The sequence below is a fragment of the Camelus dromedarius genome, chromosome 24 (assembly GCF_036321535.1).
Source record: "Camelus dromedarius isolate mCamDro1 chromosome 24, mCamDro1.pat, whole genome shotgun sequence".
NCBI lineage: Eukaryota > Metazoa > Chordata > Mammalia > Artiodactyla > Camelidae > Camelus > Camelus dromedarius.
The window spans coordinates 6,869,654-6,882,124 of NC_087459.1; the positions used below are offsets into that span (position 1 = coordinate 6,869,654).

A 12,471-nucleotide genomic window follows, 5' to 3' on the forward strand; every position below is an offset into this window, starting at 1 on the left:
TCGAGCCTCTCTTTCCTTATCTTCAAGTTGGGGATCAAACATTCCCCCAGGGATGTGTGGACTCCCCATGATTTCTACAAGGACCCGTCACCATTGGTGAAATCAAAACAAAAATGAATACAGAACAGCACCCACCCTGCCCCTGCCCCTGCCCTCACCAGGGAACAGGGCCCAATAGTAGCCTCAGTTTCCCTGGTGGGGAGAGGAGGAAGGGAGGAGGGAAGGGAGGCTGGGCACACAGGAAGGCAGGAAGGGGGAGTCATTGTTTGGGCAGAATGGCTGCAGGGGGTAAGGAGGAAAGAAAGGGGTGGGAGTCACATCCAGGCCTGCCTCACAAGTCTGTATTTATGACACGTCTGTCGCCCACCCCCGGAAGGAAGCGGCACAAAGTGCCACAAACAGCTGGGTGGCTTCCAGCAGGCACTGAAAGGCTGCTGCCCCTCCCTCCCCAGGAAGTTCTGGTTAGGGCAGGGCGGGGGTGCAGCGGGGAGTACAGCTGGGCCTGGGCTGGAGTTTTCAGCTGCTGGGTTGGAGGAGGAGCATTTGGGGACTGGGGTCCTCCCAGATGGACTTGCCCTGAGACTAGGTGCCAGGCTCATCTGAGGGCCCCAGTCACATGGCCGGTCCAGCACCTCCCATCTGATGCCATCCACTTGCTCTCCAAATCCCTACGGGTACCCCTCACAGGGCCAGGGTCACACAAGTCAATGACAGCTCAGGATACGCTCACAAGGGGGTGTACCTATCCCATCCCAATCACACTTCATACTGCCCCAGCCACTGCTCTGAAAGACCATGCTCACGAGCCCCCACAGTCCTACTGCTGGCCTCAGCCTCTCCAGGGGGCTGGCCTAGCTCCAGTAGGCCCACCCCCAGACTTGGGCGGGCTCCTCTCAGCATCCTTCGGTGGCGGGAGGGGTGGGGCCTCCACTGCAGACACAGAATCCCGGGACCTACCCATATGCGATGACCAGGGGGGAGAGGGAGGTTCTGGAGAGGCCTGGCGTCCCCTTCCTGGACAAAGTCTTCCTGCCCAACCTCTCCACTCCGATGCCCCCCAGATAGGGAGCAAGTAATGCCCCTCGGCAGTCGAGGAAGAAGTGTCCCAAGGACCCGGGCTTCGGCGCCACCTCCTTCACGCGCATTCCAAGTGCACCCCACAGAACCGTCTGCGGGCCATTCGCAAACCACTACGCCTCCAGCTGGGGCCCCTCTGGGGCCCAGTCAAGGTTCACCACTGACCGGGCCCCTTGGTGGTCTGACCACTCGCTGGTGGTTGAGTGAGTTCTGCGTCTGTGGGGGGACCAGGGTGCAAAGTGGGGTGGGGGTATGTCACTGGTAGGGGGGCCGGGGCGCGAGGGTGAGGGAGGCGGGCATTCTTCAACCCCAGCAGCCTTCTCCCTCTGCTCTCTCCACAAGTGTCCCAGCGGCGCGGGCCTTTGTCCAGGGTGGGAGATGGGGCGAAGGCCGGGAACGCCCGCCCCCGCTCCGACCCCTCCCCCGGGGGCGGACCCGCGCCGGGAAATCGCGCTGCTCCCGGTGGCTTCCGTCCTCCTCTGCGCAGGCGCCGGCTCCACCCCTGGACCGGGCGGCGCTTCCGGCATCCGCTCCTGGGTGGGCTTCCCGCGGGGCGGTTTCGGCCGCGAGAGTCGCTGCGGGAGCCGCCAGATGCCCGCGCCGCGCGAGGCCCAGGTGAGTGCGCGCCCAAGTGAGCGCGCTCCTCGCTCGGCGCGCGGCCGAGGGACAGGCTCGGGGGCGAGCCTGTCACCCGGAGTTGGACCCCACAACCCCAGGCAGCCGCTGAGAGGGAGCCCGGAGAGGACCAGTAACGAGCGCGCGGGCCCGCCCCTTGGGGTCTGCAGCCTCCAGACGAGCGCCTGCTGGCGGGGGTCGGACCCCGGTTCGGCGGCTACGTTTGCCAGAAGCAAAGTCGAGGCCCGGCCCGAGGTCTCCAGTAGGGACAGCCCGACACCAATTTTCTGGTTGAATGCCGGGCACTAAGCTGGGGCTTAGACGCCCCCCTGCCCTGGAGCCAGCCTGGCACAGAAATGACCGCGGGGTTGGCTCGCGGTTGGCCTGAGGAGCCACTTCCCCTCACTCCTCGCTTCACTGTCTGTCCCAGACAAATACTTTCCCTTTATTTACTGACCCCACCCCCATACTTTGCCCAGGTTTTGATGGAGAGCTGGTAGGTCCCTTGGACACCCCCATCCAGGCGACTGTTTCCTGCCCTCTTGGTGGGCCCAGCCTGGCAAGAGACTCTTGCCCCCAGGTTTTGCCCAGAAGCATCCCCTGTGGAGGGTGTTTCTTCCTAACACTCACTGAGTGCTTGCTCTCTGCCAGCCAAGTGCTTACCTGGCGCCTCTCATGTTATTCACAGAACCATCTTGTGTGATAGACGTTGGTTCCCTTTCTGCATACGAGGAAACAGAGGCACAGGCATCTTAAGCCGTTTTCTGGGGCCCTTCACCCAGGGAACACCTGATTTCTAACCAGGGCCAGGGATGTGTGTAAGGTGTCCAGGTGCACATTTTGAGGCAGGGTAACCTCACTCAGGCCTGAGGCCTGGGGCAGGTTCGAATCCTAGGTCAGCAGTAGGGAAGCCGAGGCCTCTCTGAGCCTCAGTCCCTAGGCAGCTCTGTGAGTCCCCCACTGCCCAGGGCGGATCAGGGCAGAGACCCATAGCAACCCTAGTGCCTCAGGGTTGGCTAGGGGCCAAACTTGGGACTAGAACTGGGGCCACAGTGTCCGAGAGTCTGAGCCCCGGTGGGTATTGGCAGATGGGCCAAGCTGCAAAGACTATCACGTCAGCATCCATTCTTAGCAGACGGGCGGTCTCCGTTCAATGCAGTGTCTGCACTTATGTTAAAAATAAGGGGTCTGTCACATGCCAGGAAGGCATTGGAATCAGCCCTTGAGGAGGGTGTTTCCAGGCCCTGGTGCTTACCTGCTCCTTTCATTGGAGAGCGGCTGGTCCCAGAATGGCCAAGGGGTGTGGTCAGCTTCCTTGGACCTGTGGTAGCTGGTGGAAGGCAGGTAGTGTGCTGGTCTCAGCAGATCCTCCTCATTCCTCCGACCTCACCTTTGCCTTACTTATCCTTGTCAATCTGACATCCTGGGTCATGAGGCAGAAGGCAGTTGGGGACTCACTGGGGGTCATGCCCTGAGCACTTGTGGTGGGACCAAGTAGACCATCTGCCTGGTGCTAACCCACGTGTTTGTGTCAGGCCTTCTGGGCCATTCTAGGAGGGGTCTGGCACAGTGGGAGCCCTGCTGACATGAGGAAGGGCATGGATGCCGGTTCAAAGGGCAGGGTTCCAGAAACAAGCTCAGAAGTTCATTTGGAGACCACATGATGAATGGGAATCAGAGGGTACCAGCCCTTTCCCCATGCTCAGGTGCCACTATCCCCTCCCCAAGCCCTGTAGCCCATGGCCAGCAGGCTGTGTAACTCCTGCTTGTGACGGCCTGTATCACCCCCGCCACCAACCTGCCTTCATACGCAGTCATTTCCCAGGTCCTCCTGGGTCCCAGCACAGGGCTGAGTGTGTCAAGTGTGGCGTTCTGTTCGTACCTGTAACAACCCACAAGGTGGTTGCCCCCTTTTTGCAGATGGGGAAACTGAAGACAGGCAGTTAAGTGAGTCCTTGAATAATTGACTTCACCTCGAGATCATCTGTCCTCTCCTATTCATACACTTTATTTTGTCTTTTCCTGTCACAGCTTTCCTTCAGAATGGGCCAAAAAAGGCAGCGACTGTTGGAGGCCAAGCAGCATCAGAAACCACCAGATAGAACCCAGACACCTTCCCCTAAGGAGCCCCGCTTGGGCCTGCCCTCGACCCTGGGCCCCCAGCGCAGCATCTATTTCTCAAACCTGAAGGTCTGCCCTGCTCGCCTGGGATCAGAGTTTTTCGACCAACCTGCAGTCCCCCTGGCACGGGCCTTTCTGGGGCAGGTAATGTGAATGTAGTGGTGTGGCCTCTGCTGAGGCAGTGATCTCCATGCAGTGTCCGTGGGCCCTAGTCCTCTTACCCTGGGCTCACTTCCCTGACTTGGGCCTGCTTGTCCCCATGCAGTTAGTTGCTTTGCCCACACGTGTTGCGGGCAGCTTCACCTCACTCGTCTGGGGCAGGGGCTGGGTCCAGGATGGGCCAGGAAGAATGCTGAGATTGTTCATGGTGCCTGCCCTGGGTGAGGGCAGGGGGGCCACTACCTGCCTGCCTGCTCTGGGCAGTGAGGACAGGAGCCACAGCAGCATTAGCCGTCTCCATGTGGGATGGCCCTCAGGGCAAGTTTCCTAAAAGGACCACGGTCAGTGCTGGCTGTGTCTGGGAGGGGCTATCCCCAGCACAGTAAGTTCCCTTGCTGGAGCTCATCTGTGTGTGTATCAGCTTTTAGACTGTGGCCTCTGGGCTGCGCAAGTCAGAGTCATCTCCAGGCAGCCCCTGCAGCTCCAAGTTCTTGAGCGGGAAGCAGAGACTGCCCATGGCCTGTGGGGGCAGAGCCCATCAGCACGCAGTGTGTGTGTCCGCATGTGCCGGCCACAGCAGAGTTTGGCCACATCCATCTGGAGTGCCATCTGTGTTTTATTCCTGGGTACCAAACTCTAGGCCTAGCTCTCTGGTCCTCCTTGAGCTTCCATGGCTACTCTTTTTCCTTTAGTGAGCCTACCGTTAGGTTAAAATGGCCAAGGAGAGTCGGTTTCTGTGACTGATAGAAGATTGGTGCCAAGAGTGCTGTGTGGAGGGGAACAGATCCTGAAACCTGGGCTGGTGGAGTGTGGCCTAAAGTGTGACCTAGTCAGTCTGTCCCTGTGAGGATGCTTTCAGTGGCGAGGGCCAGAAGACCCTTCTAAAAGCACCTTAAATAATGAGGGTTTATGATCACACATGAAATGGCACACGGGGCAGGTGAGTCCCAGCGTCAGGTTGATGGCCCAAGGGCCTCACTGTCATAGTCTCCCTTTAGGCTCCCATTGTGCCCACTTGAGCCCAAGGGTGGACAGGGCAATGGCCAGCAGAGGAGTGTTTCACCCTGTACATCCCTTTTTCCTGACCTCCCAACAGAGGTACTCGCAGACCCCTTGACCAGGCTTGGGTTGTGCACTCATCCTTAAACAGGTGGTTGCAAGAAGCAGTGAGTTGCCATGACAACCCAGACCACTCTCCCGTCACCCACTTGGCTGAGAAGAGTGTTGTATCTCTCGGGACCCTCTACCAGCAAGAAGGAGCTGTGTTTTTAGTGGGGGTGAGGAAAGGGCCGTGGGAGGTGTGGAAACACGCAGTCAAGTGGATGGGGGACTTTTCCCTCTGATCTCCTGGAAAGTGGAAATGAGGCCTTGTCTGAGATGGTATGGCCAAGCCCAAAATGTAGATGTGTAGGGGACTTCTAGGATTTCTCCCCTGTTCCCAGGAAGGCCTTCTGTAGTGCTCCCCAACTGAGCACCCAGGCTTCAGCACCACCTCCCTGCCCCTATGACACTGACCCCAGCCCCAGACTCATTGGGCTCCATAGGCTAAGGCAGGTAGCCTGGCCACCCAACTGACTGCCCTGGCCTAAGGACAAGGAGGGTGCTGGGGGTGTCTCTGGGGAGGTGGCTGGCCTGTGAAACTACTGTGAACCCAAGTTGAATCAGACCCAGGCTCTAGACACTGGATGTGACTGCTGACCACTCCTAGGGCCATCCTGTAGTGCCACGTGGCGAAGGAGTAGGGCAGAGGGGTTCACATTCCACAGGCCTTGACCAGCTCCCCTGTGGCCTGCTCTGCCCCTCTAGGTGCTCTGCTGGCATGAGAGTGCCCACCCCTCTGGGGACAGCCCCTGGCAACGGCCCCTGCCCTGTCCTCCGCTGGCCCCTCCTGGACTCACCACTGCCCAGGGTGCTATCGCCAGGCTCGCCTCCCTGGCTCGCTGCCCAGCCCGCTCTACTCCTTGAGGAGCTTATGACACCCAGGGTCATGGTTCAGGCTGGGGCGCTGTGGGGCAGCTGGTCCCTCTGCTCAGAAAGGTCTCTCTGAGCTGGGTGGGTCAGGGCTGCATATGACAGTCCTTTGTGGTTAGTCTAGGTGGAGGGGGCACCACAGGCTCTGGAATCCCTGTGACCTACACGCTGCTCGGCCTCAGGCTGGGCATTTCAGTCCAGTGGGGCTTGGGGAGGAGGCAGGGGATGCGGCTGAGGAGATTGAAGTGCATGAATTCACTGGTGCTGGTGCCCTGGCTGGGGTTTAAGACGGCTGCACCTGACGATAGGACAGTTCGTGAGGGGCCTGCGGTCCAGTAGTCCAGTAGGATGGAGGGGACAGTGGGGGTCCCTGGATAGACCTGGGTGTCCTGGGGCATTCTGAGATGGGGAGGTGAGTCCAGGCTGTGGGCTGTGTGGACCCCACCCCTTCCTGCCCTGAGCAGGTCTTGGTCCGACGACTTGATGATGGCACAGAGCTCCGTGGCCGCATTGTGGAGACTGAGGCATACTTGGGGCCAGAGGATGAAGCTGCCCATTCTCGGGGTGGCCGGCAGACCCCCCGCAACCGTGGCATGTTCATGAAGCCAGGGACCCTGTACGTGTATCTCATCTATGGCATGTACTTCTGCATGAATGTTTCCAGCCGAGGTGAGTGGTGCTGGGGCACGGGGTGGGTGGGGGAAGGAGGCCAGAGCAGTCCCCTCAGCTGATAGACCCTTGGGAGGACCAGGCTGGGCAGGTGTTTGAGCAAGGGGGTGCCCTTGCTCGCCTAGGCTGGGGCTTTAGGAACTCTGGCTGCACTGACAGGGTGGTTGGAGGTACAGGGGGCCCCCATGGAGTAGAGGTCAAGGGTTGACCTGAACATAGAGCAGATGGTTCCATGAGGCCACCACTGGTCCCAGAGCTCAGAGCTGGTGTCACTGACAGCCCAGGGTAGACTTGGGAGGGGCTGATTGTGGGGAAACAGGGTGAGATCGATTTGGGGTGAGCTAGGCTCAGGCAGAGCTTTGCCAGGCAGCGAGTTACAGGTCTGGATCAGCTCTTCTCTACTGGGGATGACCCTGCCCACCCCCCACCCCCACCCCCGGGCAACATTAGGCGATGTCTGACATATTTCTGGTCATCACTGCTGGGGGGATGCTACTGGCATATAGTGGATGGAGGTGATGCTGAACAGCTCACAACGCACAGGATAGCCCCCCAGAGAACTGTGGGCCCCAAAGGTCAGCAGGGCCATGCGGAGAGACGCTGGTTGACAGCTCCCGGGAGGGCCCACCCATCTCAGGAGACCCACCCTGCGGCAGCCTCTGTCCTTCATGTGTAGGCAGCTCTGTTTTCTGGGTGGTCTCTGCTCAGCAGGAAGAGCCCACAGTACCGTCCTGCCCGAGCCACTGCTGACCTGCAGCAGGGTCAGCCCAGCCCACTTGGACTAGCCAGTGCCAGCTGCCATCCCAGGTAAACAAACACTTGAGGACAGTCACACCCGTGGAACAAGTCCAGTGATGTGTGAGTTGTGACTGCCCAGAGTGGACAGCTGGGGATGTCTAGTGCCAGAGCCACAGGGGTGAGAGGACACAGGGAACCCACAACTGGCCCTCTGCCCAGCACAAAGCAGGTGCTGAGTGAAACTGAGTGGCAGGGATGGCCCCCGGGGGCCCTGTTGTCACCCAGAGAGCTTACTTAGGTTGCTAAGCTTTTCTTTGACATTAGAACCAACCCCTCGTGTGAGGGGAGACCGCGCTTGGGCAAGAGGCTGCAATCAGTGAGGAAGAGGGGGAGCCCAAGTCTTCTGCAGGTACAGTGAACAAGGCAGATGTGGGAAGTGGCATGTTACTTTCTGGTCACGTGACCAAGGGGCCCCAGGAACATCCAGGCCAGGGGGACAGAAAAACCACAGAAGTGCAGTCAGGGCCAAGGGTCATCTGGGTGCAGTGAGCAGGGGGTGGCTGAGGACAGTCATGGCCTGCGTGTCCCTGAGGCAGAGATGGTGCAGAGATCAGAACAGGTAGGGCCAACTCCAGGGGCTGAGTGGCTGGCATGGGCAGAGTAGGGGGTGATGGGGAGGCCCAGTGGGAAGAGGTGGGGGTGTCGTGCTTTTGTCAGGATGTGGGACTCAGGTGCCTTCCAGGAGAGGAGGGGCTGACTGCTCCTCCGACCCATCTGCAGGTGGCACCCAGAGGGTGGAACCAGAGGTAGCCTTGAGACTGGTGGACAGGGGAGGGCCTAGGAAGGGACTAAAACTTCAAGGCTTTATGGGCCTTTGGGCACATCTCGAGGTCCTTTGAAAACCGTCTGGTTAAGGGGACCTGGTCACAAACACTTGCACACTTGCTGGCTACGCAGGAGGCCATGGCTGCCACAAGTACTCAGGGCCAGCTCCTGGGTGCTCATGGGGAGGCCTGTGTGGCTGAGGCCTGAGGGTGGGGACTGGCCTGGCTGTGCCTCAGGCTGAGCCCCTCAGACTCCCAGCTGGAGCAGGTATCCCAGGAGAGTGGCCTTGCTGGAGGATCAGGGCTTCTCTGTCCAGAGCCCAGAGGATAATCACTGTCCCCAGCCAGGAATCCAAAGGCATTTGGACAGATGTCTTCTCGAGGGAATCCCTGTCTCTTAAGTGGCCTAGACTGGTTGGGGAGGGGACCCTGAGGGAGGTGGGGGTGGGCTGTCAGTACCTCCTGCCACGTCAGTCTCCCCACTGGGTCACAGGGTGGGGCTCACCCATGTCCTGCACACATTGGTGGCTGTTCCAAGCCACCCTTCCAGCTCCCCCAAAAGACACCCAGTGGGGGAGGCAGATGGAGGACTACGGGCCCCAGGGTGGAAGGCCAGCCTCACAATGAGAGCCAATCACCAAACCAGAGGAAACCCGGGAGCTCTGGCCAGGCTTTCTCCCAGGTCCTCCCCAGATGGTGGTTAGGTGGCCAGAGGCACCCACAAGAGGCAGGGGTGCGTGTGGGTGCAGGTGTGCAGGAGGGGAGGCGGGCTGAGCATATGGACAGTGAGTGAGCATTTTCTCGTGCCCTGTGATAGGGAGGGCAACCGCCCTGGGGGGCCCTGTCTCTCCCACAGGGGATGGGGCGTGTGTCCTGCTGCGAGCCCTGGAGCCCCTGGGAGGCCTGGAGGCCATGCGGCAGCTGCGCAGTACCCTCCGCAAAGGTGCCACAGGCCGAGCCCTCAAAGACCGTGAGCTCTGCAACGGCCCCTCCAAGCTGTGCCAGGCCCTGGCCATTGACAAGAGCTTCGACCAGCGGGACCTGGCCACAGATGAAGCTGTATGGCTGGAGCAGGGGCCCAGGGAGTCTGCGGTGGTGGCAGCAGCCCGAGTGGGCATCGGCCATGCTGGAGAGTGGGCCCACAAGCCCCTGCGCTTCTATGTGCAGGGCAGCCCCTGGGTCAGCGTGGTGGACAGAGCGGCTGAGCGGACTGCACAGGCCTGAGTAAGGACCTGTGTGGATGATGATTTTTAATTGTTTAAAAACAAAATAAATGCAGTGTTTCCAGAAAACTCACTTGCGTCTCATCCAGAGCCCCTTGGTAGTCAGCTCTTCCTCCATGGTAGGACCCGGGTCTACGCGTGCAGCAGGTGTCTTGAGAGGCCGCCCTGGGCACAGGAGGACCAGAAGCACCAGTGCGGAGCAGCTTCCTGCCCCTCCCCCAAGGAAGCATGTTCAGCAGGCCCTCACCAGCTGCAGGACATCATCAGCCCAGGTCCTTGTGCCTCAGGTGGCGGCTGAGTGGGGTGTGTTGTGGGGTGACAGCCTGGCCATAGCCTCCTTGTGGCTAATGCAGGACAGTGGTGAGGTCTGGGCTGGGCACTCAGGCCTCACATTCTGGACCGGCAGGGTGGGGAGGGGGCTCTGAGAGAACTCAGGCCTGAGCCTCTGTGGGAAGCACGCAGGTCTCACTCAGAGGCCTGAGTCCTGGATGCTTCCTCCATCTCCAGCCTCTCCCTCTCAGCTCAGACGTGGAGTCTGTTTCGAGGACTGGATGAAACTGAGGATGCAGAGGGCAGTGGCCGCATGGGGAGGGGACAGGCCAGCACCCCTGCCCACGGCAGCAGCCCCTCTGCCCCATCCTCAGCTCGGGCTCACGTGAGCAGGGCCTGGAAGACGGCGATAACCGGGTCCTCGTGGGTAGTTACCACCAGGACGCTGCGGAACTTGTCCAGGAGCGTGAGCAGCTGGGAGCGCCGGGTGTTCTCATTGTACATGATCTCCTCCAGGTGGTGGCGGCCACGGAAGTAGTGCAGGAGCCTGGGGGTGGGGCAGGGGACAAACATGTGTAGGCTCAGATGCCTGCCAGGGAGCAGCCGCTCACGCCCTGCCCCCTCCCTGGCAGTGTCCTGGACCTTGGCCCACCATGGTCCCCTCAAGTGTCACGCCCACCTCAGCGCTCTGAGGGCAGTGCAGGGACAGGTCCGCCAGGCTTCTGTCTTTCCTGCTACTCTGGCTCTGGGCATGTCTGTAGCTGGGGCCAGCATAGGAGGCTGGCAGAGAATGGCCTCGTGTTGGGTTTTGGCTGGGGGTGCTCCATTCCTGACAACCTGACCTCCCAGAACACCACACACCTGCAGTGCCCCCAAGCTTGTTACCTATGATGGGGAGATCCCAGACCCCACCCCAGCCTAAGAGTCCTGGGAAGAACCCCTGCCCAGCTGCCCAGGCCCATGAGGATGAGACCTTGCTGCAGCTTCCCAAGAAGTGACAAGCAACACCCAGCAGGTACAGGACAGAGCCCCCCCACAGGCAGGCACCAGGTGGGGACAACCTCAACCAGTGAGTGCCCTTTGCCATCAGTGGACTGAAGTGTGGTTGTGCAGGTACACCCCCATCCACTCTGTCCTGACCCTAGAACTGCCACCTGCCCCCACCTGGCGAACATGCGGAGGTCCTCGGGGTTCTGGGCCGCGGGCACACTGAGGATGGCTGCCCGCTCGTGCTCAGACAGGCTGGCCAGCAGGTTCTCCGTCATCCTCCTGTTCAGCGGTGAGTCCCCACTGGGGAGCAGCTCTGCACTAGAGTTGTCCATGCTGGGGCTGGTGAGGGTCATGTCGTCACTGCTGGCTGTGAGCGGGCACCAGTCAGGGAGCAGCTGGCCCCCAGGATCCCCCCTGGTGCCCCAGCCACATGTCACCTGTGCCAACCTTGGGACCCACTGCCACACCCTCGCGGAGCAGCCCCACACCCTAGGCCAGGCCTGGTCTTCCCACCCTCCCGCCCAACATGGACAATGGGAGCCCTGGGCCCAAGGCCCAGCCTCAGCCTGGGAGGCACCTCCCCCAGGCCTTCTGGACCCTTGTCTTCTCCAAGCCCAAGAACCTGGGGCCTGGCAATGGGCTGCTGCCTTTGGCAGGACACTGTGGCTAAAATGGCTTTCAAGAAGGCACTGACAGTCATTGTCCTCTCAGAGGCCCTGGGCACAGAGGTTTCCACTGTCCCCCTGGGGCCGATGTGTGGTCTGCTCTGATCCCAGGCTGGGCAGCATGTGGGCTGGGCTGGGCTGGTCCTGACTGAGCAAGGTAGAGCCTCCTCCTAGGGAGGCAGGGGAGAGGGGCCTCCCATTTCCCCTCCAAGGGAAAGCTGCTTGGCAGGGCGCGGCGGTGTCTCCCGGGACCCCAGCTGCCCACAGAAGGGGCAGGTGAGTGTGCTTAGGGCTGGTGCAGCCGTGAAGGTGCCGTGGTCACCCCCTGCAGCACCCAAGTCGGGCCTCCTAGCTGCCCGCCTCTCCCAAGTGCTCACCCCCCACCCCATGACAGATGCCCTGGCAGGGGGTCCTACTTGGGGAGCCGAAGCTGAGGGCGTTGGGCGTGCTGAGGCTGCGGCCGCCAACCCTGGTGGTGAAGGGGACATCATCCTCCCGGGGGCGGGGCTCGTCCTCACTGGGCGAGGCCATCAGGCAGACGTACGTGTGCAGCTGGACGAGGAGCCTGTGCTGCAGCATCCACACCACCATCTGGATGAGCTGGGTCTGCAGGACGGGCAGCGTGAGGCCCAGGCCAGGAGGGAGCCATGGCCCAAAACAACCTGAGTGTCACCCCGGAGGTCAGGGTGAGGCTTGACACCTCAGAAAGGGAACTCCCAGCCGCCATCTGGCTTCACAAACCCAACTCCCATCTGGGGAGGCAGTGGGGCCACCTTTGCCAAGGCTGCCATCACACCCAGGCTGCCCCATGTCTGGCCTTTCTTGCCCGGGGGCCCTGTGACGTGGAGGTCCTGCTCTGCCTTATCTCCCCACTGGGCTCTGTGGAGCCCCCTCCCTGCCACAGAAAGAAGCTGTGGACAGCTGCCCTGAGAGCAGGAAATCCTCCCCTGGGTCAACCTGAAAGCCTGCCCGGGGCAGAGAGCCCTGCTGAGGTGTGCAGATACTAGGTGCCTAGTCCACGCTCCATGGGGCTGGGGCTGACCAGGAGCAAGGACGCCTGTGCGGGAGGAGCCCTGGGCCCGGTTACAGGGAGGTATGTGCATACGGCGTCCATGTTCCCAGACACACACACCCACCTGCTCCTCCCCA

At 60.9% G+C, this 12,471-nt stretch overlaps 2 protein-coding genes across 6 annotated transcripts in view; one reads left to right on the forward strand and one right to left on the reverse strand.

Annotated features, from left to right (window-relative positions):
- The first annotated feature begins 953 nt into the window (after positions 1-953).
- MPG (N-methylpurine DNA glycosylase) lies at positions 954-9,470 on the forward strand. Of its 2 annotated transcripts, XM_064478232.1 has the most exons (5): positions 954-1,280; positions 1,420-1,692; positions 3,724-3,957; positions 6,408-6,612; positions 8,992-9,470. In XM_064478232.1, exons 2-5 carry the CDS (start codon positions 1,456-1,458, stop codon positions 9,396-9,398), a joined length of 1,083 nt encoding a protein of 360 aa, XP_064334302.1. In that variant the 5' UTR covers positions 954-1,280; positions 1,420-1,455; the 3' UTR covers positions 9,399-9,470. The 2 variants fall into 2 exon arrangements, with proteins under 2 accessions (XP_064334302.1, XP_031303599.1); XM_031447739.2 differs by lacking the exon at positions 954-1,280 and having other exon boundaries at positions 1,432-1,692; positions 9,031-9,470.
- Positions 9,408-12,471, reverse strand: part of NPRL3 (NPR3 like, GATOR1 complex subunit) — a 53,644-nt gene continuing 50,580 nt past the window's right edge. For 3 of the 4 annotated variants that reach the window (XM_064478230.1, XM_010991083.3, XM_031447736.2), the window contains 3 exons: positions 11,739-11,928; positions 10,832-11,024; positions 9,408-10,214 (listed from right to left, as the gene is read on the reverse strand). In XM_064478230.1, coding sequence (XP_064334300.1) covers positions 10,049-10,214; positions 10,832-11,024; positions 11,739-11,928 — 549 coding nt within the window. In that variant the 3' untranslated portion in view covers positions 9,408-10,048. The remainder of the gene's footprint in view (positions 10,215-10,831; positions 11,025-11,738; positions 11,929-12,471) is intronic. The other variant, XM_064478231.1, reaches the window with a different exon arrangement.

Coding starts and splice junctions, on each gene's coding strand:
- MPG (XM_064478232.1), top strand. CDS start 1,456: ATGGGGCGAAGGCCGGGAACGCCCGCCCCCGCTCCGACCCCTCCCCCG. Junction 1,693..3,723: donor CCGCGCCGCGCGAGGCCCAG/GTGAGTGCGCGC, acceptor TTCCTGTCACAG/CTTTCCTTCAGAATGGGCCA. Junction 6,613..8,991: donor CATGAATGTTTCCAGCCGAG/GTGAGTGGTGCT, acceptor GCCCTGTGATAG/GGAGGGCAACCGCCCTGGGG.